We start from the raw sequence: 22,617 nt of genomic DNA on the forward strand, positions 1-22,617 counted from the left end.
GCAACGCCACGTCGGCAATAAGTGTTTCCGGTGTGGGGCCACCGGCCATTTTGCTAGAGAATGCCCGACCACTAAAATGCAGGGCCCCAATGCTCCGCCCCCCGGGCCCTGCCCCCGATGTAATCGGGGGAGGCATTGGGCGAGTGAGTGCCGATCCAAAACTGATGCCCAGGGCCGACCCCTTCCCCCTCTTAAGGATTCGAATTCGGGAAACGGGAAAGGGGGCCAGCCCCAGGCCCCCAACTCCAAACAAATTTACGGGGCGCTCAATTTTGCTCCAATAAACAGCAATCCATTTCAGACCTCATCAGAGCCACAAAAGGAAGTGCCGGATTGGACCTCAGTGCCACCACCCACACAGTATTGACCCCAGAAATGGGAGTCCAGGCCCTCGCCACAGGAGTCTTTGGACCCTTACCTAGAGAGACTTTTGGCCTCGTAATAGGCCGAAGCAGTAGTACCATAAATGGGCTGTTGGTTTACCCAGGAGTGATAGATAATGACTACTCTGGGGAAATTAAAGTTATGGTTTCTTCTCCCAAAGTTATTAATACCATTCAATCAGGCCAAAGATTTGCTCAATTGCTACTCCTTCCCCTTCTCTCTACCTCTAATAAGGCTCTAAACAACGCCCGAGGCAGCCAGGGATTCGGCTCATCTGATGTTTACTGGTCAGAGATACTTTCAGCACAAAAGCCTCTCGTGACCTTGTGGTTAGATGGGAGACAATTTTCTGGGCTGGTTGACACTGGTGCTGATGTAACTATCATAAAGGGAGAGGATTGGCCTCAGGCATGGCCATTAAAAGACACCCTCACCCATCTCGGGGGTATAGGTCAGAGTGAAAATCCTAAACAAAGTGCCAAAGATCTGACCTGGAGAGACCAAGATGGTAATCAGGGCACCATTCAACCTTATATCATTTCAGGGTTACCTATTAATCTATGGGGAAGAGACTTACTATCACAAATGGGGATAATTATTTCCAGCCCCAATGAAATTGTCACTATGCAGATGTTTAAAAATGGGTACATTCCAGGAACGGGACTGGGGAAACACCCTACAAACCTTACTCACCCCATTGAGCCTGTCCCTCGGCCCCCTCGGGCAGGGCTAGGCCATTTTCCATAGGGGCCATTGACACTCCTGCGGCCCATGCTGAAAAGATTACCTGGCTCTCAGATGATCCAGTGTGGGTCGATCAGTGGCCCCTCTCTAAGGAGAAATTGTCAGCAGCTCAACAGTTGGTGCAGGAACAGCTTCATGCTGGCCATATTATTCCTAGCCACTCCCCTTGGAATACTCCCATTTTTGTCATTAAAAAACGGTCGGAAAAATGGAGACTCTTACAAGATCTTAGAGCAGTTAATAAAACCATGGTACTCATGGGAGCTTTACAACCTGGTCTCCCTTCGCCGGTAGCCATTCCCCTTGGGTATTACAAGATTATTATTGATTTAAAGGATTGCTTTTTCACCATTCCCTTACATCCTGCTGATCAAAAACGCTTCGCATTTAGCCTTCCAGCGACCAATTTCTGTACCCCAATGCAGCGCTTTCAGTGGCTGGTTCTGCCCCAAGGCATGGCCAATAGTCCCACCCTGTGCCAGTCATTTGTAGCCGCGGCACTCCAATCCACCCGAGACAATTGGCCTCAAATGTATATTATCCATTACATGGATGATATCCTTGTAGCGGGGCAATTAGGAAGTGAGGTTTTAGCTTGTTATGCTGACCTTCGACGGGCACTTGAATCTCATGGCCTCCAGATTGCCCCTGATAAGGTTCAACTAAAAGACCCTTATAACTACCTTGGATTTCAGATGAAGGGACGTCACATTTCCTCCCAAAAGCTTACCTTGCGGCTGGACGGTCTTAAGACTTTAAATGACTTCCAAAAATTGCTAGGAGACATTAATTGGCTTATGCCCTATTTAAAGCTCACTAAACATGACCTGAAGCCTCTCTATGATACCCTACAAGGTGATAACCACCCTACTTCACCTCGACAGCTCACTGCCGAGGGGCGCAAAGCCATCAGTACAGTGGAACAAGCCATTCAAAATCAAACAATTACTTTTATGGATTATAACTCTCCTTTACAGTATATCATCTGCAAAACCTCCCTCTCTCCCACTGCTGTCTTTTGGCAAACCGCTCCCCTTTTGTGGGTTCATCTCCCAGTTTCCCCTAAGCGGGTCTTTTACCCCTATTATGTTGCAGTTGCAGACCTAGTTATCTTGGGCAGAGACCATGGAAAGATGTACTTTGGAAAAGAACCTGATGTCATTATCCAACCCTACCCTAAGGACCAGGTCGATTGGCTTATACAAACCACCGATTCCTGCCCAATTGCTCTTGCTTCTTATTCAGGGTTATTGGACAACCACTATCCTCCCAGCAAACTTATTGACTTTGCCAACAGACATGACTTCATTTTCCCGAAGATCACTTCTTGCTTTCCTCTGCCAGAGGCTCTACCCGTTTTTACAGACGGTTCTTCCACTGGAATGGCTGCCTATGTGTGGGATGATAACATTGTCCAGTTCCAAACCGCCCACTCTTCGGCCCAGTTAACCGAGCTCCAGGCAGTCATAGCGGTCTTTACCGCATTTCCTGCCCGAGCTTTTAATCTCTTTACTGACAGTGCTTACATTGCCCAATCTGTTCCCTTATTAGAAACATGTGGACTGATCAAACTTGCCTCTCAGACTGGTGGTCTTTTCCTCCAATTACAAGATCTAATCAGAAAACGATCCAAATCCTTTTTCATTGGGCACCTTCGCGCCCACTCTAACCTACCCGGCCCACTTGCAGAGGGCAACCGCTTAGCAGACCTAGCCACAAGACCTCAGGCTTTTGCCTATTCAATAAATACTGATGCCCCCAGTCCGATTGACCAAGCACAGAAGGCACACCAATTCCATCATCTTAATGCTCACACGCTTCGCCTTATGTATAAGCTTACTAGAGAACAAGCTAGACAAATTGTTAAGGCCTGCCCTACGTGCACTCTGCACCTTCCTACACCTCATCTGGGAGTTAATCCTCGTGGCTTGATTCCAAATGCCCTATGGCAAATGGACATCACACATTACCCTAAATTTGGAAATCTTAAATATATACATGTCAACATTAATACATATAGTGGATTCATATTTGCCACCCTGCAATCTGGGGAAGCTACTAAACACGTCATTGCTCATCTCCTCACTGCCTTCTCAGTGCTTGGCTGCCCACAACAAATTAAAACAGATAATGGTCCTGGCTATATCAGCTCTGGCTTCTCCAAATTTTACAAACAATTTACAATAACACATATAACGGGAATCCCATATAATCCACAGGGACAAGGCATTATAGAAAGGGCTAATCTCACACTTAAAATTACTTTAGACAAAATAAAAAAGGGGGAATGGTATCCCACTAAGGGGTCTCCTAGAAATCTGATATCACATGCACTATTTATTCTTAACTTCTTAAATTTGGATGCCAAAGGTTTATCTGCAGCCAATCGTTTCTGGCAACCAGAGACGCAACGACAATTTGCCTCGGTGATGTGGAAAGACCCCCTGGACCACTCATGGCACGGGCCGGATCCTGTACTTATCTGGGGCTGAGGATCGGTGTGTATTTACTCCAAGGAAATGAAGTCAGCCAGGTGGCTCCCAGAACGCCTAGTAAAACAAGTTGATAGGTGTGCTGATGATGCCGATGACCTGACGTTGTCCAATCTTAACCAGTTAACAATGGCACCTACAATTACAATCTAATAATCATCAAGAGTATAGTATAATTCAATTTGGCTAGTTATATTTGGGTGCACCCTAATTTTACACACTGTCTTATATGTTTGTCTATTGTCTGTTGTTTGTGTTTGTACAGTTGAGCTCAATATGTTCCTTCCTCTTCAAAGGATATTCGCCTATTGTTAAATTGACTTATAGATAATATTATTAAACTAAAGACATGCTTTTCTTCCCAGGTTGTTAATTGATCAAAGTACCACTGAAATTTATTTTATGAAAGTGACGTGCATTGTTACCCACACGCAACAATCAAATTACAATTAACAGTTATAAAATAAAAAGATATATATTCTTAATTGTTTGTCAAAACGATTATAGATGGGAACTCCCTTTGATGAATATAGAAGTGGCCACCCAGAAAATGATTATTCTGGTCTTAATTCATTAAAGGGACCCCCTAGTAAATTTTATATTATATAATCTTATGGGAGACATATCACAATGAATATTATCTAAATATGTTATAAATTGATTGTATTGGTTGTCCTTGATATTTAAGCACTAAATATGTTGTTACAAAACGTTCATATTGGTTAAGTTCTGAATATGTTATTGTAGCATGTCCACATTGGTTATCTTCAAAAGCTTAATCAGGGTAGCTTAACTCTCTTATTCACAGTCTAGCCTTAAATGAACATTGCTGTTTTTATGCCAACAAATCTGGGATCGTCAGGGGAAAAATTTGCGAACTTCAGGAAGATTTAAACAGATGACGACAAAAATTCACTCAAAATCCCCTCTGGACTGGCCTCAATGGTTTCCTCCCTTATCTCCTCCCTTTGCTGGGACCCTTATTGGGTCTACTCTTGCTCATTTCTTTAGGGCCTGTACTTTATAACAAAATCATGGCCTTTCTTAGAGCCCAGATAGAGGCAATAAAAACAGCGCCCATACAGGTCTACTATAATAGATTGGCAATGGCTGACCAGGACGAATGTCGGACCATCGATTAGGTCCTTGCCGTGGCGAAGTGTTCTCGCCCCACCTGGTGAGTGGGCTGGCAAGCCAATGATGGGCAACTGAGCAAGCGTGCCATGCAATGAGAGAGCCCTCGTGTGCCGCCTAAGACAGGTGCCAGAGCCTTGATTCTCTGGTTAACCGATGACGGGTAAGGTGCACGGTGCAGACACGTGTGTTGCTCTGACCCAAGACAGGCTCAGCCCCCGCAGGCTTGGCTCTCCTGACGCCTTTCTAAAATTATAATTTTAAAGGGAGGACCTGTGGGGGGCCTTGCCCCCCCGCTAGAACTCTTGAGTGCCTTTTACGGACATATCCGGGCCTGCTGCAAATCTACCCGGCAACAAGGAAGTAGCCCCAGTACCCTCCTCTTGCTCCTCCCCTCTAGCCCTACGGTATATATGTTGTAACAGCTTCTGCAATAAACGAGACTTGATCAGAAACCTGTCTTGTCTCCATCTCTCGTGTCCCCTGTCCCCTCTCATCCTCGCTCCCCCTCTAGGGTCTCCGTTGACTTACCCGCGGGCCGGGACATTAATGGACACTAAGTAGCATGTCATTACCAGGACCTAAGTCTTTTTCAAATTTCTTTTTTATACAAGTGTGATGGAATCCATACCTATTATCAATAAAGAAGGATCTAACCTAACAAACAGAAAGACTTTAATTTTTTTTTTCCCTTTCTCAAAGTACTGAGAAACATTATCTTGACCACAGAACTTTAAGGTAGACTGAAGGCTCAATTTCTAGATAATTATTATTATTAGTTCAGTAACAACCCCCAAAATCTGGGCCTTTAGGGGTGATTTCAGCCCTTTGTTAAAGATTGCTATCAATTATCTGTGTAATAAAAAATAGAACATCATTATTATTTTTACAAAAGACACTAAATTGAGTGGAAACCCAGCAAAATTTTTTGAGGACAACTTGAGATTTAAAGGTGATATTAGTAAATCAGAGAAACTGGGGGAAAAGCAGAAAGTTGTTTTCAAAGACTACATTTAGGCTAGCATACAAACAAGGAAAACAACAAAATACAAAACTCGAGAATTATTGACTGTGGGCATATATTGCAGATTAAAATCTATAGATCTTATGGTCAGTAAATTTCTAAGAGTCAAAAAGAGAAAGATTTTTTTTAAATGGGGCAAATAAATAGGAAAACATTAGATTTCATAGGTAATTTTTTTTCTTTAAATTCTATTCAATACTTCTCAGGCCTCATTTAGAGATCCAGCTTAGTCACTGGCTTATAAAATATTTATTGAGAGGAAAAATTTATGGTGAATAATGAAGGAAATGAAGACTTTTCAGTCATGGAGACAAAAAGGTAAAAAAGTAATTTAATAAAGCCTTAATGTTTATGTAGGATGCACTAGAGGAGGTAACTAGTAGTTTTCAATCTCCTTTGACAACAGGACATGAAGAAAGAAGTATAGATCACAAAATAACAGATACAAGTTGTGAGATGGTGTTTTACACTGATGGTGGTGAATAAACTAAAAGTAAATACTAAAATGTAATTTCCTGGATGATATAAAGAAAATGATTCTCTTATGCTTAGAATTGCTGACTGATCTTTTTAAAACTTAGGGCCATGTACTACATCAGATACTAGAAGGCCAACAGTAAATAATCTAGACTTTGTTGGTCATATGATCTCTGTGCCAATTAGTGGTCTTTCAATTTGATTGGCTTTGGGATCTACCCTGGGGATTGGTAGAGCAGAAGTCTAGGTGTGACTGGCTGGGTCATGGAGTCTATATCTTGGGGTCTATATCTGGACCCTCACTCCTTCCATCTTGGCATTCTTCCCTTGCTCTGCTTTCCAGCGGCCACACATTAAGTAGCTTTCTCTAGCATGCCCTTGTGCCATGATATTTCTGCCTTGAAGTCAGCTGACTATGGGCTGAAATTGGGAGCCAAATTAAATGTCTCCTTAAGTTGTTGGTGTCATGTATTGTGTCCAGTGATGAGAAAGTTGACTCTTACAGTCTCTCTACCAGCTAATCAACTCAGCTGCTGGAGAGTGAAAACTGATATGGACAATACAGAATCAGTGAATATGGCCATGTTCCAATAAAACCTTAATCAGAGAAACAGTCTGTGGACTTGATTTTGTCCATGGGCTATGCTTTCCTGATTTCTGGATGAAATGAGTCTTTGAATTTGGGAAATGAAAAAGGTAGTACTGGAAGGTAATGTCATCTTTATTCAAGCCCTAATTCTGCATTGAGTATTGTCCTAATTTTTGTATTCCCTGAAGCAAACCCGGAAATGAGGGTTTTAGGGAAAGTAATTTGCACCTGGAGATGAGTTCAGGAAGCAAGTTAGGGAAATGGGCATAAGATAGGGACAAAAGCTAAGAAAAGGAGCAATAATGAGTGTTCTATCCTCATGGGAAAGTGGAACTCAATCCTTCTGAGGAGTGAAGAACCTGGGAAATGTATCTACAGACTCTTGTTTCTCACTGCTTAGGGGTTCTTCCCAGGGCTTTCTTCCCCCACCAATTCTAGGCTACTGTGCTTAGGTCAATCATGATTCCCAAGGCAGGGAGTTTCCTCAGGCAGAAAGACACAGGAAGTCACCAGCCTGAGTGGGAGTCACTTGCAGTTGACTTCTGGGCTGAACAAGAACTACAGGTAGGACACTGACATTGCCTTCTACAAACACTACCTGAAGCTTTTCTGTTCATTTACTTCTTCTGAGGAAGGAAAATTTGTAAACAGGCTCACTTACGTCTTCAAAGAAGGTTCTTGTTTGGAGCACTATCTCCTTGAAGTAGAAGCTCACATCTCTGTCTGTGAGAAGCTCCAGGATCTTTCTGAGAGCCTTCAAGCTTTCACAGACAACTTCAGTACGAGCCAAATGATATAAGCCTCTGATGACAAATTCCAAAATTATCTGCTTATGCTTCTTCACCTATTTAAAAATAAGGTCTCTTAACCTCAAAGATTGTTTTTTTGTGTTTCTGAAATATAGGAGTCTCCATACGAGGAAATTGAAGTTCTATTAGTGTTGCATATACTTCAACCCAAGAGCCACCACTTGAGCAAGTGTATTTGGGGCTTTCAATTTCTATGCAATTACCAGGTGTGGATTAGAAAATAATTATTTAAAAACTCTACATATATAAACTATTGTCCCTGTGAATGCTGTTTACCTTGTAAGGGGCCCCAGATGCTGTGTTCCCGAGCCCTCGGATAGCCGTTTGCCTGAAAGTGGCGTTGGAGTCCCAGGCACTCTGGTCCATCAGAATCAGCATATCTCGCAGATTCCCATGCTTCCAATGTATTGGCTCCTTCATGAGCTGAAATGAATACATTTGTTCAATTTAGTTAAGGGAGGGTGCCAAAGGTGTCATAAATACAATTACACAGAGGGCCTCGGAGCTGTGGAGCAGAGGAGGAAGCCCTTGGTTCTTGCAGAGGCTAAGCTCTAGATGTGAGCAGCCCACATATCGAGGTTATGTAATGATGAGAGTAAGAATACCTAGATGAGAGCATGCTTGTATTCTCAGTGGAAAAATGGTACACAGACAACAGGAATTACTGATTTGTTCCTTCTCTGGAATGGCTGAGCCAGACTTTACTCCAGAGTTGGAAGGGTATGTAATATTATGGTTTTTGATCACATTTTGCTTTGGCTCTCCCAAATTTGTCTTTCTGCCTAGAAAAGGCAGACAGAGGGTAGGAGGTGGTTTAGGGAGTTTTCTGCTTTCTCTTCCACTCCCTGCTTAGGTGTCCCTGGCAGGAGCTAGTCTCTCCATTACTGAAGCTCCCCTTGAAGGTGTCTCTTCCAAGTTCCACTCTCAGTACGCTCCAGACTTCATAGAAAATACCCCGAGAAATCCAGTGAACATGCTTTGATGGCTGTTCTCGCTTGCCTCAGAGAAGAAAGCTGTGCCTGTTATGCGGTAGTTCTCTGAAGAGGAAGTGAGAGAGGGGAGTAGATGCTCCATGATGTTCAATATGACCCTATGTTGCCAGACTGCCATGCTCCTAGAAAATGCAAAGTTTATCAGAATTTTTTTTTCTTTAAACAATGGAAGGAATCTTAGTCTATTTATTTCTCAGGCAATAATTTATCTAAAAAGGAATGCTTGATTAAAGAGCATGAAGACTTAAATTTTGAAATACCAACTATCACAATTAAATGTAGCTTGCTTAAAGCTGTCCATTTGAATTGCTTTTTTGGGGTGAGGAATGGTAAGCTTGGGCTGATTCTACCACATCTTCCAATTGCACTTTCCTTGTTCTTCCTTGATGTATTCCTTTGACTATAAATCCTAGGTGAGTCAATTACTCTCAGCAAATTTGACTGTGTTGCTTTTGGCTTTCTCCTTTGTGTCTATCTGGTTCTACAATATGTTTATATTACCTGGAGAGAGCACATACTCCTATATGATGGGTATCAGGATTGCTAAGTAGAGTCCATAAATTTTCCCCCTCATCAGAGTCTTTTGCAAGGCCTTCTCGCATGGGTTGGGCTTGCAAGCATTTCAGAGTTGCAGTTGAGAGCCTAAAGAAAGAGTAGGTATCACAAAAGTAAGTCAACCCCGTACAGGGAATTGTGAACTCCCAAGTTTTCTGTTCCTGTTTCCTAGAATGTTCTCTCAACTTGGGTTAATGGATGTTGTAGAACAGAAAAACAGGCAGCCCTGCATTCATGCTTTTTGGTCTTGGGTCAAAGAGGATATTCAGATGACATTCATGGAATCTTGTCAAACCCCCTCATGAGAAAAAAGCCCCTAAAAAGGAAATTTAAAAATACCATATTTCACTAATGCTCAAATAGTACCTTTGAAATCAAGATGCATCTTCGAAGTGGATTTAAAGTGCATTTGCTGTTGGACAGACAATAATTATGATATAGTTGCTATTATTTCTGCATTCACATGTGCATGCTTGGATTTAGGCACAGCTCTTTATACTGTTGTGATTTTAGTATAGTTACATGTGTCATTGGAACTGCATGTGTTGAATCTAAAGCTATCTAAAATGTCTTTTAAAAGGTTGTTCTATGATTTGGCATTGGAATGAAAAGTTATGCAAAGGTAATGGAAACAAATAAATGTGATATAGGATGAATATCTGAACCTAACAATCCTCAAAGAACTTTCTGATAAGCATAAAATGAAAATTTAACAGTATAAGAAAGCATTGACTTATGGATTAATTGGAAGTCTTTCTTCTCAATAGCACACAAAATAATATTGTTTCTCTCAATTGCTGAAGTCTTAGACTTGATGGCATATGGCATTTATTTTCATTTTTATTCTTCCTTGGTAAACTTGAATGTCACAGAATTTGAATGTTCCTAGAATAATTTCAACAAAGGAAGCCAAAGGAAACAGAGTGGGCCCTCCAGGCAAAGAAGAATAACCGCTCATTCCTTATGTTCTCATTCTGGGCAGCTACACTGGGTCAAGGAAAAAGAACTACAAGGCCAGTGTCACAGCTTAAGGGTTATAGAGTCTTGCTTCTTCACAAGTATTTGATACTGGCTTCCACAGCCCCTCTTTGGGAGCTTGGGGTCAGGACCACACTGGAAGCTTCCTCTCGCAGGCCATTTACCTGCAGGGGTCTGGGACCTGCTGCCGCTCCCCCTGCTGCATCACGCGCCGCCTGTGGCTGAGGGCAGAAGTGGGCATCTTCTGGCCTAGTGTGCAGCTGACCAGCTTCAGAAGGAGAGTGAATAGCTCTGCATACAAGCCAGTGACTGGGACTCCTGTTGAGACCACTTCATACATAGCACAGCCCACCTGAGGGAACAAAGGACCTCTGATCAGATGGTCTCCTCTCCTTGAGGCCACCTTTTCCCTGGACTGATTTTTCAGTTTGTTTTCACCCCCGGTGATTATTTTCCACATTGACCATGTTCAGGGTAAAACACACAAAAGGGGAGTTCATCTGTAAACTTCTTCACTCAGGCTGTGTTTCTCAGGACTGCCGTGTTGTTGGCACCACAACTTCCGGGTGGCACCAATAATGGAAAATGAAATGTTTTTCAGCATTGCAGTTTTTCAACACAAAAAAGCCGCTTTGGATATCTCAAAAGTTTATTTGAAAATATAGATGCATAGCTATGTTTTGGGGCTGATGAGAAATTTGCTTCCAAAAATGATCATCCACAGACAAAGTTATGAAGAGGAGATATGCTATGAGAGGAGAAGCATCATGCTCAAAGGGGAAACAGATTAGTGCACAAGGCAAAGTTCCAGGAAGTGATGAAATGTACAACTCACTGAAATTGCATCTATCCCGGCGATGTCGTCTTCTAACCTGGCCTCCAGTTTGTCTATTAAGGCTCGAATAAGTTCGCCACTGGAGGCTGGGTTTTCAGCTAGCGCCTTCCACAGTGTCTTTGTATCCCTAGAGAGGCAAGGCAGGAAGCTAACAGATAAAGCACAACTCCCTGGACTGTGAGCTTTTCCATCTGGCTTACTCTAAAACCACCTGATGACTAATCACAGTTTCAAGGGCAGATGGACGTGTTGCCATGCCAGGGGCTAATGACAATGTTTTGTTTAACAATTCAGCACCCTGGTCCTAGGTTTACTGAGTTTTGTTAATATCCATCAAGATGAAACACTCTCACATAGGTGCATTTTATACAATCAGACAGGGAAGGAATATTTACTTTCTAATATTCACATATTCCTATGGTGAACTTAAGAAAAACAAAACAAAACCAACATCATTATTATCCAATAAAGATATTTGGGAAACATTACTTGTGATTCAAATACCAATTTTTAAGTTGTTCAGGTGAGGCGTTTTTAAGCTTTTTTGAATAATTCTTTCCCCAGTGCCTGGTGGAGTGGCTTTTCCTGGGAGGAGAGACCAGTCCAATTAGAGTCTACCTGTCAAAGGGCAGAGGCTTCTGTAAAAGGCTGACAACCACTGCATTCATGTGGAAGCTGGCTATCTGGGAGACGGCTTCTAGCATAAACTGAAAACTTTCCTCTTTTTGTCTGAGAACAGGCATGTGATAGTGAATTGTGCTCAGGATCTCCAGTAGCTAAAAAGAAGCCAAATAAAATATTAATTTGGCATTTCCTTTCTACATGAATGGCTCAGGGAAGGTACCACCAGCACACTGAGGGTGGGTGGTTGATGAATTATAAATATAATTAGAAAAAATAATTGATTCTACACATGGCTTATTTGCCACTCATATAGACTGCTGATGAATTGAGTGTTTATTCTTAATTAAGTTTAGTGAGAGAGTGCATTGTACAGGTGCTGTGCTAGGAACTGTGGGGAAGATACTGAAAATGAAAAAGAGGTGGTCCTTTTGGCAAAGGAGTAGTGATTGAAAGATATCTGTCGGAACTGGTGTTTTCAACAAAAAAGGTGCTTTGGATGTCTTGAGTATTAATTTGGAAATATAGATATATAGATATGCTTTGGAGCTGGTGAGAAATTTATTTCCAAAAATGATCAGCCATGCATCACACAAGAAATGTGCTCCAGGCAGTGAGCAATGGGTAACTGACATCATTTTGGGGAACATTTGGCCTGGGCCTTAAAGTGTATGTAGCAACTTCAAAGGGCCAAGTAGAGATGGAGGAGGAGAGCATCCTTGTCAGAAAAACACAGGTAAAGATTTAAAATTGGAAAACATGAGAAGTGACAGAAAATAGAGGATTTGTAGGGCAGTGAAACTATTCTGTACAATGATGGATATATGTCATATACTTTCTGAAACACAAACCTTATAGTCCATGTAAACTCCTGCTAAACACACAGATACATGGCCATTTCATGTTTATTATGGGAATTCTTCCATGCCCAGCCTGCATCTATCATAGAGTATATGCTTAACAAATGACTTATTGGAGAGTAATTAGCGCAGAAGTATTTTCTTTTTCTTCCCTCCCTCCATCCTTCCCTCCTTCCTTTCCTTCTGTTTTTGTTTTCCTTTAGTAACACCAGGGATTCATCTCAGGGTCTTTGTCCTGAGCTAATCTCCAGCACTTTTTATTTTGTATTTTGAGGCAGGGTCTTGCTAAGTTACTGAGTTGCCTGTTGCCCAGGCTGGGGTTGATCTTTGGATCCTCTTGCCTCAGCTTCCCAGAGTCATGAAATTACAGTCATGTGCCACCTTGCCTGCCTAGCACAGGGGTAATTTCTAATCCCCTTGCATAAAAGCCATGCTTTGGAGAATTTTTAAATCAAAGTAGTTGATTTGGAGATATGGGGACAAGCACTTCTTTCTCCTCTCCTTGAGATGCCTTCATTCAGTTTCTTTCTTCCTTATTTATGTCCGAATAGCTTCTATTGTGTCTGATTCAGAAGACAGGACAAAGGTGTCCCCATTTGGAGTTCTTAACTAAGATTTCTGAATTTAAATTGTTCATTCTGCTTGCACTTAGTTGGGAGGAAGGACTCAGGACTTTTCCCCAACCCACTGGCAACCTTGCTCACCAGCCTTGCACCTGAGAGGTGAAAGACAAGTGTGAATTGCTACAGGGGTGAGCAGCTCTCCTGACCCTGGATGGCCAACCCCATCCACCTGGCCACTTTTGTCCTCACAGACCTCACAACCCAGATTTGCATAACCCCAAAGGCCTTGCTCAGAGCCAGAGAGAGACACTGTCTAAAGTTTTCATGCCCAGAGTAGAGAGGCAATAGAGAAAGCCCCAGCAGGAGCCCTGTGCGCACACCACTCCATGGAGGCCTTGGGGCTCTGTGTGCTCTTGCCCGCTGCCCATCACAGGGCAGACTAAGAAGCAGTGGTGGCCCTAGAAGGCTGTTCAACTCTGCAACTCGCTGCCAGCTCACCTGATGTTCCAGAACAGCTCCGTGCTCCTTCAGGGCAGTAATCATCCATATGTCGCAGGCCTTCATATGCATGGGGTTGAGGCTTTCCACACCATCCAGAGTTTCCTCCAAGAACATCTGGATTTCGTCAGTTGGGATGAATTTACAGACAATCTGAGAATACGCCCAGAAAGGAACATGTTAATGCCCCACTTTATGTCTGGACACCTACAACTTGTGACTATTGTCTGCTGTATGATACTGAAAATCATTGAGCTTTCCTAACAGTTGGCAAATACTTGAGGCCACTGGAGCTGGGAAGATAGGACAGAGGCCTGACCTTTTATCTCCAATCTTTCCCTGGTGTTTGTTATCTTTTTGTCATTTCGTATTATTGAATCTCAAGCCTGCAGAGGAAATTTCCTCTCTAAACCTAAAGTTACAGCAAACTGCATATGGGGAAAATAATGCATAATACTTATATAGCAATTTTTACTTCCATATCTATTTCACATATCATAGAAACATGCCTTGAGTCTGTCAAAGAATAGCAAAGCCTTGATAACTCATTCAGATCTATCACACTGAGTGCCATGCTGAATATCCAGGTGGCTGACGGTATCCATATAGATAATGGCTTATTATGGGCTCCGTGTTTTGATCTTTTATGCTTCAATATTAAGAGGAGTCAATAAGAGGTCAAGAACATAAAAACTTTGCAATTTTGGTCTCTAAGTGAAAGAACTATAGGAAATGTTTGACTGACAGCAATGTGTGTATATGAGCGCATATGTCTGTGTGTGTATATTGAGAAGCAGGCAGAAGGTGGTACCCCTGAGTGAGTTTCAGGAACACTATGTAGGGTTTCAACTAAGTAAGATGGTACCAGACGCGAGAACAGATCTGTGTGCCCTGGCTTTCCTCCTGCTTCAAGTGATCCGAAGTTTTTTTTTTTGGTACTGGGGATCAAACACGGGTCCTTGTGCTTGTGCAGCAGGTGGTGAAACCACTGAGCTACATCCCCGGGCCTCAAAGATGTTTTATTGAGGAGAAATGTGCTCTTTCCCAAGAACACTTGTGCATGCCTGGCATATTCAGTTACCATGGTTCTAGAATCAAAGGACTAGAGTGCTGCTTTTATGCTAAGTCCCCTGGCTGGCTTCTTTCCCCCGTTCTCATTGATTTCTCATTGTTTCTGCTGCTGTTACCTTGGTCCCAACTAAGTCATCTAATGCCTGGATTCTTGCAGGTGTTCAAACTCACTTCATTAATTTTGCTTTCCCCAGCCCATGTCTAGTCTCCCCACAGCATCTGGAGCGACTCTGAGAAAATATGAGCCTGGCCTCCTCTCAGAAGCACTACTAGCCCCCTGCAGACCTTTCCAAATCAGGAAAATACATTCTGTTCTGAAGGTAGTTCACTTTGCACTGTAAGTACGTTGTCACAATGTATTAGTTTTACTGTCATTTGTAGAAAATGTCAGTGATACCTATGTGTAAAGTCTACATTATGGATAATGCTGCATTATGGATAATGGGGCCTTTTTACATTTCACACCTGGCATAGTTGTGTGTATTGGTCTGTACTCTTCTACCCAAAACCTCCACTGCCTTTTGATTTCAACTGCCATAAAAATCAAAGTCCTTAATAAGATCTAGAAAGTCCTTGAATTGGGCTGTTATCTCTTAAATTTCATTATCTCTTTCTTGACCTCAGGGACTTTGCACTTGCTCTTTTGCCTCCATCTGAAATGTTTTTTCCCCCAAACAGTTGCATGATTTTCTTTTTTAAACTGGCTTTCTGCAGAGGATCATCTTCCCCTTATTCCCTTACTTATTTTTCTCAATTATCATTACCATATTAATTTTTTAGATCCCTTTCAGAATGCAATCTCAATGAGGGCAAGGATTTTGTCTTTTTCTATCCTAATAGCAGTCATGTCCAACTCACAGCTCATGGGTCATGGACAGCTAGTAACATGGGCCCACGAGATTGTAAACTTTTAACTGTCAGGAGTAGACTATCCTCTTGTTTTTTTCTTTTGTTATGTGACTTTTAGTGATATTTCTCATGACTTGATTACACACTACCAGAGCATGGACCACGTAAGTGATGATGGGACTTTTGTAGGGGAGGGTGCTGTGGTGTCTGCTGTGTACAATCAGTCCTGTTGAGACCTGAGTGTGTCAGATTCATGACTTCACAAATAAAATGGGACTACCAGTAATAATGGCTGAAGCTGCCTACATGTGTGCCTGTGAAGACAGACATTTATTGTTATTAAGCAGACATGTTAGTTTTCTGATTTAATTATGAAACGTGGGCTTGTTATTTTGTAGAATAATTTATTAAGTTAAAAAGTAGAGAAATGAAAATTTTATTACTGATGTACATTAATTATAATACATATTTTATACGTGGCCCAAGACAATTCTTCACTCAGTGCAACCCAAACAAGCCAAAAGGCTGGACAGCTGTGTCTTAGATTCTGGAATACAGAGTCTGGCACATATGAGTGGCTCAGGGAACAGTGGATGGATGAATACATGACAGAGGGAATGACTGAGTAGACTGGGCAGTTCTTACAATAACTGAGAAGCAAGCTGTGGTCATTTTCCTTGCTTGTTGAAGAAAAAGAGTAAACTGCACTTCAGGAAGAGTACCTGGGGGCAGCTTACTGGCTTCAAAGCCCTTGTTCCTTCCACTCCACCCCACTGCATTACACACTCTAAGAAAGGCACTTTGTTCACAAAGTCTTCAGCAGTACAACATGATCTAGAGCAGGTGTTGACTAGGCACAAGTACCTAAAGTTAAAGGACAGGACAAAATGTCTTTTATTTAGCTTGAATATCTAAACTATTGTCTTCATTCAAAATGGGGAGTCTCTAGCTTTCTCATTTGGAAATTAACCCAGAACCATCTTTACATCCCTTGGCCAGTCTTCCATACTTGTACCTTAGCTATTTTAGAGGAAATCTTGATCTGGACCTGCACATCATCACATTCTAGCCCTTCCTGTAAATTCTGCAGTCTTTCCACTTCCAGATGAATGCCTAAAGTCAACAAAGGAAGGGAGAAATGTGTAAGACTTCAAAGATCCAGAGAGAGTTGGAGAGGTGGCAGGCTACAGTTTGATGTGATACTAATTCTGCTCTTGGATTTCTTTCTTTCTTTTTTTTTTTATTGCTACCAGGGATCAAACTCAGGCCCTTGTGCTTGTGAGGCAGGCAGCAGCACCACTGAGCTAAATCCCCAGCCTGCTTTTGGATTTTTTTAACCAACACACCAAAGGCTCAGCCTGATTAGTTTCTACATGTGAACACCATCCTATGGTCTGGATGCAGTGGTCTCATTATCACTCATAAAGACCATAGAAGTAGACTCTCCTCTTGATTTCCCTATTTTGCATATGAAAAATCTAAGGCAGAGACATGTGAACCCAGTTATCTGAAGTCATACAGTGAGTAAAAATAGGGGAGTCAGAATTTGAACCCTGGTGTGTCTAACACAAATGCCCAGTCTCTAATAACTGCTCTACTGCTGTACTTTTTGAAGTTTCATTTTTCAGTGAACTGCCTTGGGAAAGATTAAAATGTTAAAATTGTAATAAGAAGTTTACATCAGCAACTGCATGATTGTTGACACCAACTTATAAATATAGACCTAAACAGTAATAATTATCTGCTTGTTGAATGCATATTAATTATAGAAACTAACTTATAGACCATTCTGTGGAAGGTAGCCTAGCTCAATGGAATAAACATGGATTTAGGAGTCAGACATATGTGAGGTCAAAGGCCAGCCACATTACTTTCAGTGGTCCAGGTAACTGGTACCTTTCTTACTTTCTTATCTTTCATCTTAAAACTGATTAACATCTGTAAGTATTTATGGGTACTTAATGTAGTATTATACTAGTTTGTGTGCCCAGAAGGCGTTTAATAATACATCTTCTTTCTCTCCTTCTACTGTGCTTATTCAATCAACTGAGGAAAGAGTTAATGTTGTATGAGATTTCCTGTTAACAAAGAGTGTATGAGGACCTGAGTTCTGTGTATTTCACATAAAAATATATAAGATAAAATAGCCTACAGAAAGAATAGGCAGCACATGGGCCGGGGATTTAGCTCAGTGGTTCCAGTGCCTGCCTCCCAAGTGCAAGGTCCTGAGTTTGATCTCTGGTACCAAAAAAAAAAAAAAAAAAAAGAATAGGCAGCACAGTAATGGAATCCAATTTTCTTGCTTTGATTTTCCTTGCTCACATAGTTCTTTCTCTTACTGAATGGTTTCTTACTTGCCACTTACTTAACTCTTTTTTTAAGTATTGGATTCGTCAAAACCTATGACCCTAATGTACCATCTTCCCATATTCTAAAGGACTTCCCTATCCACTCTAATGTTGTTGAATAATTTTTTCTTTTGAATTGATGACTAACCTCACCCATCCTCAACTAAATCCCACCATTTGGCTTTAACACACTTTTCTTATGTGACTGTTAGACTTACAATATTTCTGGGATCACAGCATCAAAGCAGTTCTTGACACATGGAAAGGAACTCAGTAAATACTTTGAGTTCCTAAGTAATGATGAGTTGAATATGGTTATGAGATGACACTAAACCAAGACCCGGTGTCCTGGGCTGTGTCTGGGCTCCACACACTGTAGGATTGTCACTGGTGAAACACTGAATGACTTAACCTGATTAAGTGGCCTTGATTATTTGTTTCAGCCTAATACTAATGTTCTAACATTTCTTAATATTTTCTGGTATTGATATTTTTTCATATATTCTTGGAAAACAGGAGGAGGCCCTGCTCGTAAACTGGAAAAGCCTCTACAAAGTTGTCTTACTTAGGGAACTTTGAAAGTTACCTAGCATTGTAATAATAGTGCAATTTTCTCTGGAAGAAAATCATGTGATAGAGGAAGCATTGTTAATATGTACAATTGCTCAGTAATTTAAATTGGAGACTTTCAAAACATTTTACCTACTGTAATGGATCTTTATAATGCTTCAGTGTTATTCTTAAAAAAAATCCCCAGGAAAACAGAGCCACTGAGGAAAAATATGATTTACTTCAGATCCAAGGGAGAGAGAAATTCTGTGACATAATTAAGGTATTGGAACTGAAAAACTGAACTGCAGAGGTGATGAGGAGTCCTCACAAGAGACGAAAGAGGCAGACATAGCTGCACAAGGAGAAAAGCTGCAGGCAAAGAAAACAATGATCAAAACTATTCAAAGTGTCAAGGTCAGGAAAGACTGAGAAACTGTCACAGATTGGAGAAGACTAAGGAGTCATGATGACTAAAATGCATCATGATGTCTTGGACTGGACCTTGGAACAACAACAACAAAAGAGGACTTATTGGAAAAACTAATGAAATTAAAAGATGTCCATATTTTAGCTAGTAGTTCTCCTTCTTCTTCTTCTTCCTCCTCTTCTTCTTCTTCTTCCTCCTCCTCCTCCTCCTCTTCTTCTTCCTTTCTTTTTTCCCCCAGTACCAGGGATGAAACTCAGGACTTTATACTTGGCAGGCACGGTGCCACTGAGTTACATCCCTGGCCGCAATCCCTTCATTTTTATCACTGTTCCATGCTTATGTAAGATGTTAGCACGATGGGGAAGTTGGGTGAAGTATACACAGGAACTCTTTTACCTATTCTTGTAACTTCTGTAAATCTAAAATTATTTCAGGTTTAAAAAATAATTTTAAAACATGGACAAAGGTGGAAGTGAAGCCATCTGGGTTCATCCCACTTGAATAAATTGGAACCATTCCATGTCTTTGCTTCTTCTGCAAATGGATTATAATATATGTTTGTGTAGTTGTTCCAAGTACTGTTTTCTGCTCTGTTTTATTAACATATATGCCCAATCTCCCTGGTGGTCTGCAGTCATACTGCCTGCTGGAAAATATATTGAAGTACTCTGTATTCACCCTTGCTCCTAGCACAAGGGTCAAAATTAAAAAAAAAAAAAAGAAAACAATGATCTTCTTTAGTCTGTGGATTTACCACTTTTCTCTCACCTTTCATACAAAACAGCCCAATAGTCGAACTAGTAGCTGCCTGGTGGATGGTGGGCAGGGTGTCACAGGAGTGAGGAGCCAGGAGCCCCAGCAATGAACCAATCTTGAAGTTCTCTGGTGCCTGCAGGACAAAAGAGGCTTCTGTGTGATAGGGCAGCTTCATAATGTCCCCAGTATTCCCTACACCAGCTATTCCCTGCGCCAGATCTCAAGTCCCTTCTTTTCTTTCAGATCCTTAAAATGAAACTGAATGAAAAACTTTCCTGAAAGGCGTCTGACTTCTTAAGGGCAGTTGAGAAGTGACTGAGCAAGCAAGATTGCCAAGACAGCACATGGTCCAATTCTAGGGCCCAGCTGTACTCTGGAGTCAGAGGAGCCCTCAGGAGGCCCCTGGGAGGCCCTGTGCTCTGAGGCCCAAGATCCATCAGGGAGGAGTTGGGGGCTTGAGTTGCCCCAGAAGTCCCTGTGGAATCTATTTCTGGGGATTACTTGCCTCGGTATCATTTGTCAGTATTTTTGCAGTGATCTGGAATGCTCTTTCTCTTTCCCACTCTTTTGGTGAAACAAGCCACATTCGGAGAAGCTGTTGATGAGGAACAAAGGTCCTTTCTTCGTCATTCTTCATATTCATTTAGTTGCACTCTCTCCCTCTCTCTCACGGCCCCTCCCACTCTGTCTGCTCTGAAAGAGGCTGCCCACCTCCCCAGGAACAGTTTCTAGGAGGACTGGCCCTCTGTGGTGGGTGAGTGGGTCAGGCTGGCTGTCTTCCCGTGAAGGAGGTAGAGCTTCTCACAGCACACCGGAGGACGGACTAGGGAGCCAGGGTTCAGTGCAAGTGGTGGCTCTACTCACGTTAAACATCTCTTGACAGTTCTCTGCATCCACGTCATCCCACATCATGGTCCTCAGAAGCTTACCTAGAGCATCCATGGACCGTTCATAGAGAAACTGAAATCACATGTGAGTATTAGCGAAGCTGCAGTGAAAGAATGAAGTCCCACCACCGTTCCTCAGCCAACTCCGTCCTCACTGCAGTGTACATTAATGTGCTCCTGGTCATTGTCTGTCTCACCCTGGCTTGCGAGCTTCTCTAGAGGCGGAAGGGGCAGCAGCCTTCGAATATTCTCTTCAAGAATCTTGAGGTGGTCATGGAGTGGAAGCTGAGGTTTCAGTTTACTGAAATGGGAACCATGTGGAGGAATATATATTATGATTACAAACACAGCCTACCCCGTAGAGTTGCCGAGACCTGTCAATCAAATCTGGACACGTGGTACATGTACCCCATTTTCTGAAACGTTTAGATGTGGAGGGAGGTGATGACAGAAGCTTGGAGAGATTGGGGACATAGAATCAGACTACATTGGTGATCACAGGCAATATGTCTCAGTCCTAATTTGTTAGAGGGATGTACAAATTATCACCCATTGCATTAACACTTTATTATACATCTGTGATAACATTACCTGTTCACTTTCTCCATTTTGTGTGTCTGTGTGTGTGTGTGTGTGGGGGTTCCTCAACTATATTCTAAGTCTCTGGCAGTGAATTTTATTAATTTCATATGTCCTTTTGTCTTTTACACAGTGCTGTCACTTGGTATGAATGCGTAAGTGAATAAGCCACACAGGAATCTTTTTTTCCTTCCTTCTTTCCTTTCTTTCCCTCTTTCAGACATTTACTATTGACTAGAAATAATGAGAGTCAGAAGAAAAGTTGACATGACTTGGGAAAATGTAAATATTCAATAAATATTAAAAACTCCATTTATTATTAAATAAATATAAATTAAGATGATAACCACTTGTCAGTTATCAAATTAACAAGAAATAAAATAGATGATACTATCAGGAAATCATGAAAATAGGTTCCCTCAGAGAGGAAGAAGATTCACTACTATTTAGGCAAACTCTAGATTCTTCTCATCTTTATTGTCTAGCTCCCTTTAAAAAAATCAATTTATTGAGCTAAATTATATGTACAGCAAGTGTCACACATTTAAGTTGTACTATTTAATGAATTTTGACACATGTACTCACCCATGAAAACATGACAGTCATTAATATAGAAAATTTCCACCATTCTGTAAGTTCTCCTTTGTACTTCCTTGCTGTTCTCCTTTTCTTTCGCCTTGGCCTCAGACAACCACTGATTTGTTTTTTTGTCACCAGAGATTAATCTTATCTAAGCAAGGGTAGCCACTAACCACATGTGCTATCTCAGTACCTGAGCTGTGGCTACTATTAATGAAGATGTGATATTAAGCTAGGTGTGGTGGCACACACCTGTGATTTCAACTAGCTGGGAGGCCTAGGTAGGAGGATTGTAAGTTCGAAGCCAGCCTGGGCGACCTAGTGAGAACTTGTCTCAAAAATAAAAAAATGAAAAAGACCAAAAGGTGTGACATCAGTGTGAAACACACTGGATTTTGAAGATTTAGGATGAAGGATATGCAGATTTTAAATACTGAATACATATTGAAGTGACATTATGTTGAATATATTGAATTAAATGAAATAACAAATTTTTAAAAGTAATTTAACTTTCTGCTTACTGTTTAAAGACATTTTATTGAACTCTTCCAATGACATGCACATTATATTTCTACTTGATGGGATTGCTCTAGAGCCTAGCATATTCCTACTTCATCATCACAATTATTTGTTTGAGATTTATCTTTGTTAACACAGTAATCTGTGCTTTCCTTATCTTGACTTTGGAGAAATTATCTGGGCAAGTTTTGCATTTATTTTCCCCAGTAGGCAGAAACTTTTTCAGGGCAGAGTTATATTTTATCCACTATTGTCATTTTAGATCTTAGGCCAATGACTAGTATGACATAGATGTCACTCAATAACCTATTAAAAATTGTCAATTATTATGCTTTGATGTTCAGAAAATACTTTTTGTACAAAAGTGTGTTTCAAGTTAGTATTTATATTTTAAAAAATAAGCAACAAATGGGCTGGGGATTTAGCTCAGCAGCACAGCGCCTGCCTGGCAAGCATGAGGTCCTGAGTAAAATCCCCAGTAACCAAAAAAAGAAA

The 22,617-nt window shown here is 41.4% G+C and overlaps 1 protein-coding gene across 1 annotated transcript in view; it reads right to left on the reverse strand.

The window, feature by feature from the left end:
• The window catches only part of Mroh2b (maestro heat like repeat family member 2B), a 75,290-nt gene that overhangs the window by 7,226 nt on the left and 45,447 nt on the right, over positions 1–22,617 (reverse strand). Inside the window, 13 exon segments of the mRNA XM_004848578.2 lie at positions 7,506–7,688; positions 7,930–8,076; positions 8,653–8,767; positions 9,147–9,287; positions 10,343–10,530; positions 11,014–11,140; positions 11,632–11,789; positions 13,556–13,708; positions 16,491–16,588; positions 19,571–19,691; positions 20,064–20,153; positions 20,423–20,518; positions 20,611–20,746. Of these exon segments, the coding sequence (XP_004848635.1) occupies positions 7,506–7,688; positions 7,930–8,076; positions 8,653–8,767; positions 9,147–9,287; positions 10,343–10,530; positions 11,014–11,140; positions 11,632–11,789; positions 13,556–13,708; positions 16,491–16,588; positions 19,571–19,691; positions 20,064–20,153; positions 20,423–20,518; positions 20,611–20,746 (1,753 nt within the window).

The sequence above is a fragment of the Heterocephalus glaber genome, unplaced genomic scaffold (genome assembly GCF_053883595.1).
Source record: "Heterocephalus glaber isolate CG9 unplaced genomic scaffold, H.glaber_assembly_v1.0 deba00001538, whole genome shotgun sequence".
Taxonomy (NCBI): Eukaryota; Metazoa; Chordata; class Mammalia; order Rodentia; family Bathyergidae; genus Heterocephalus; species Heterocephalus glaber.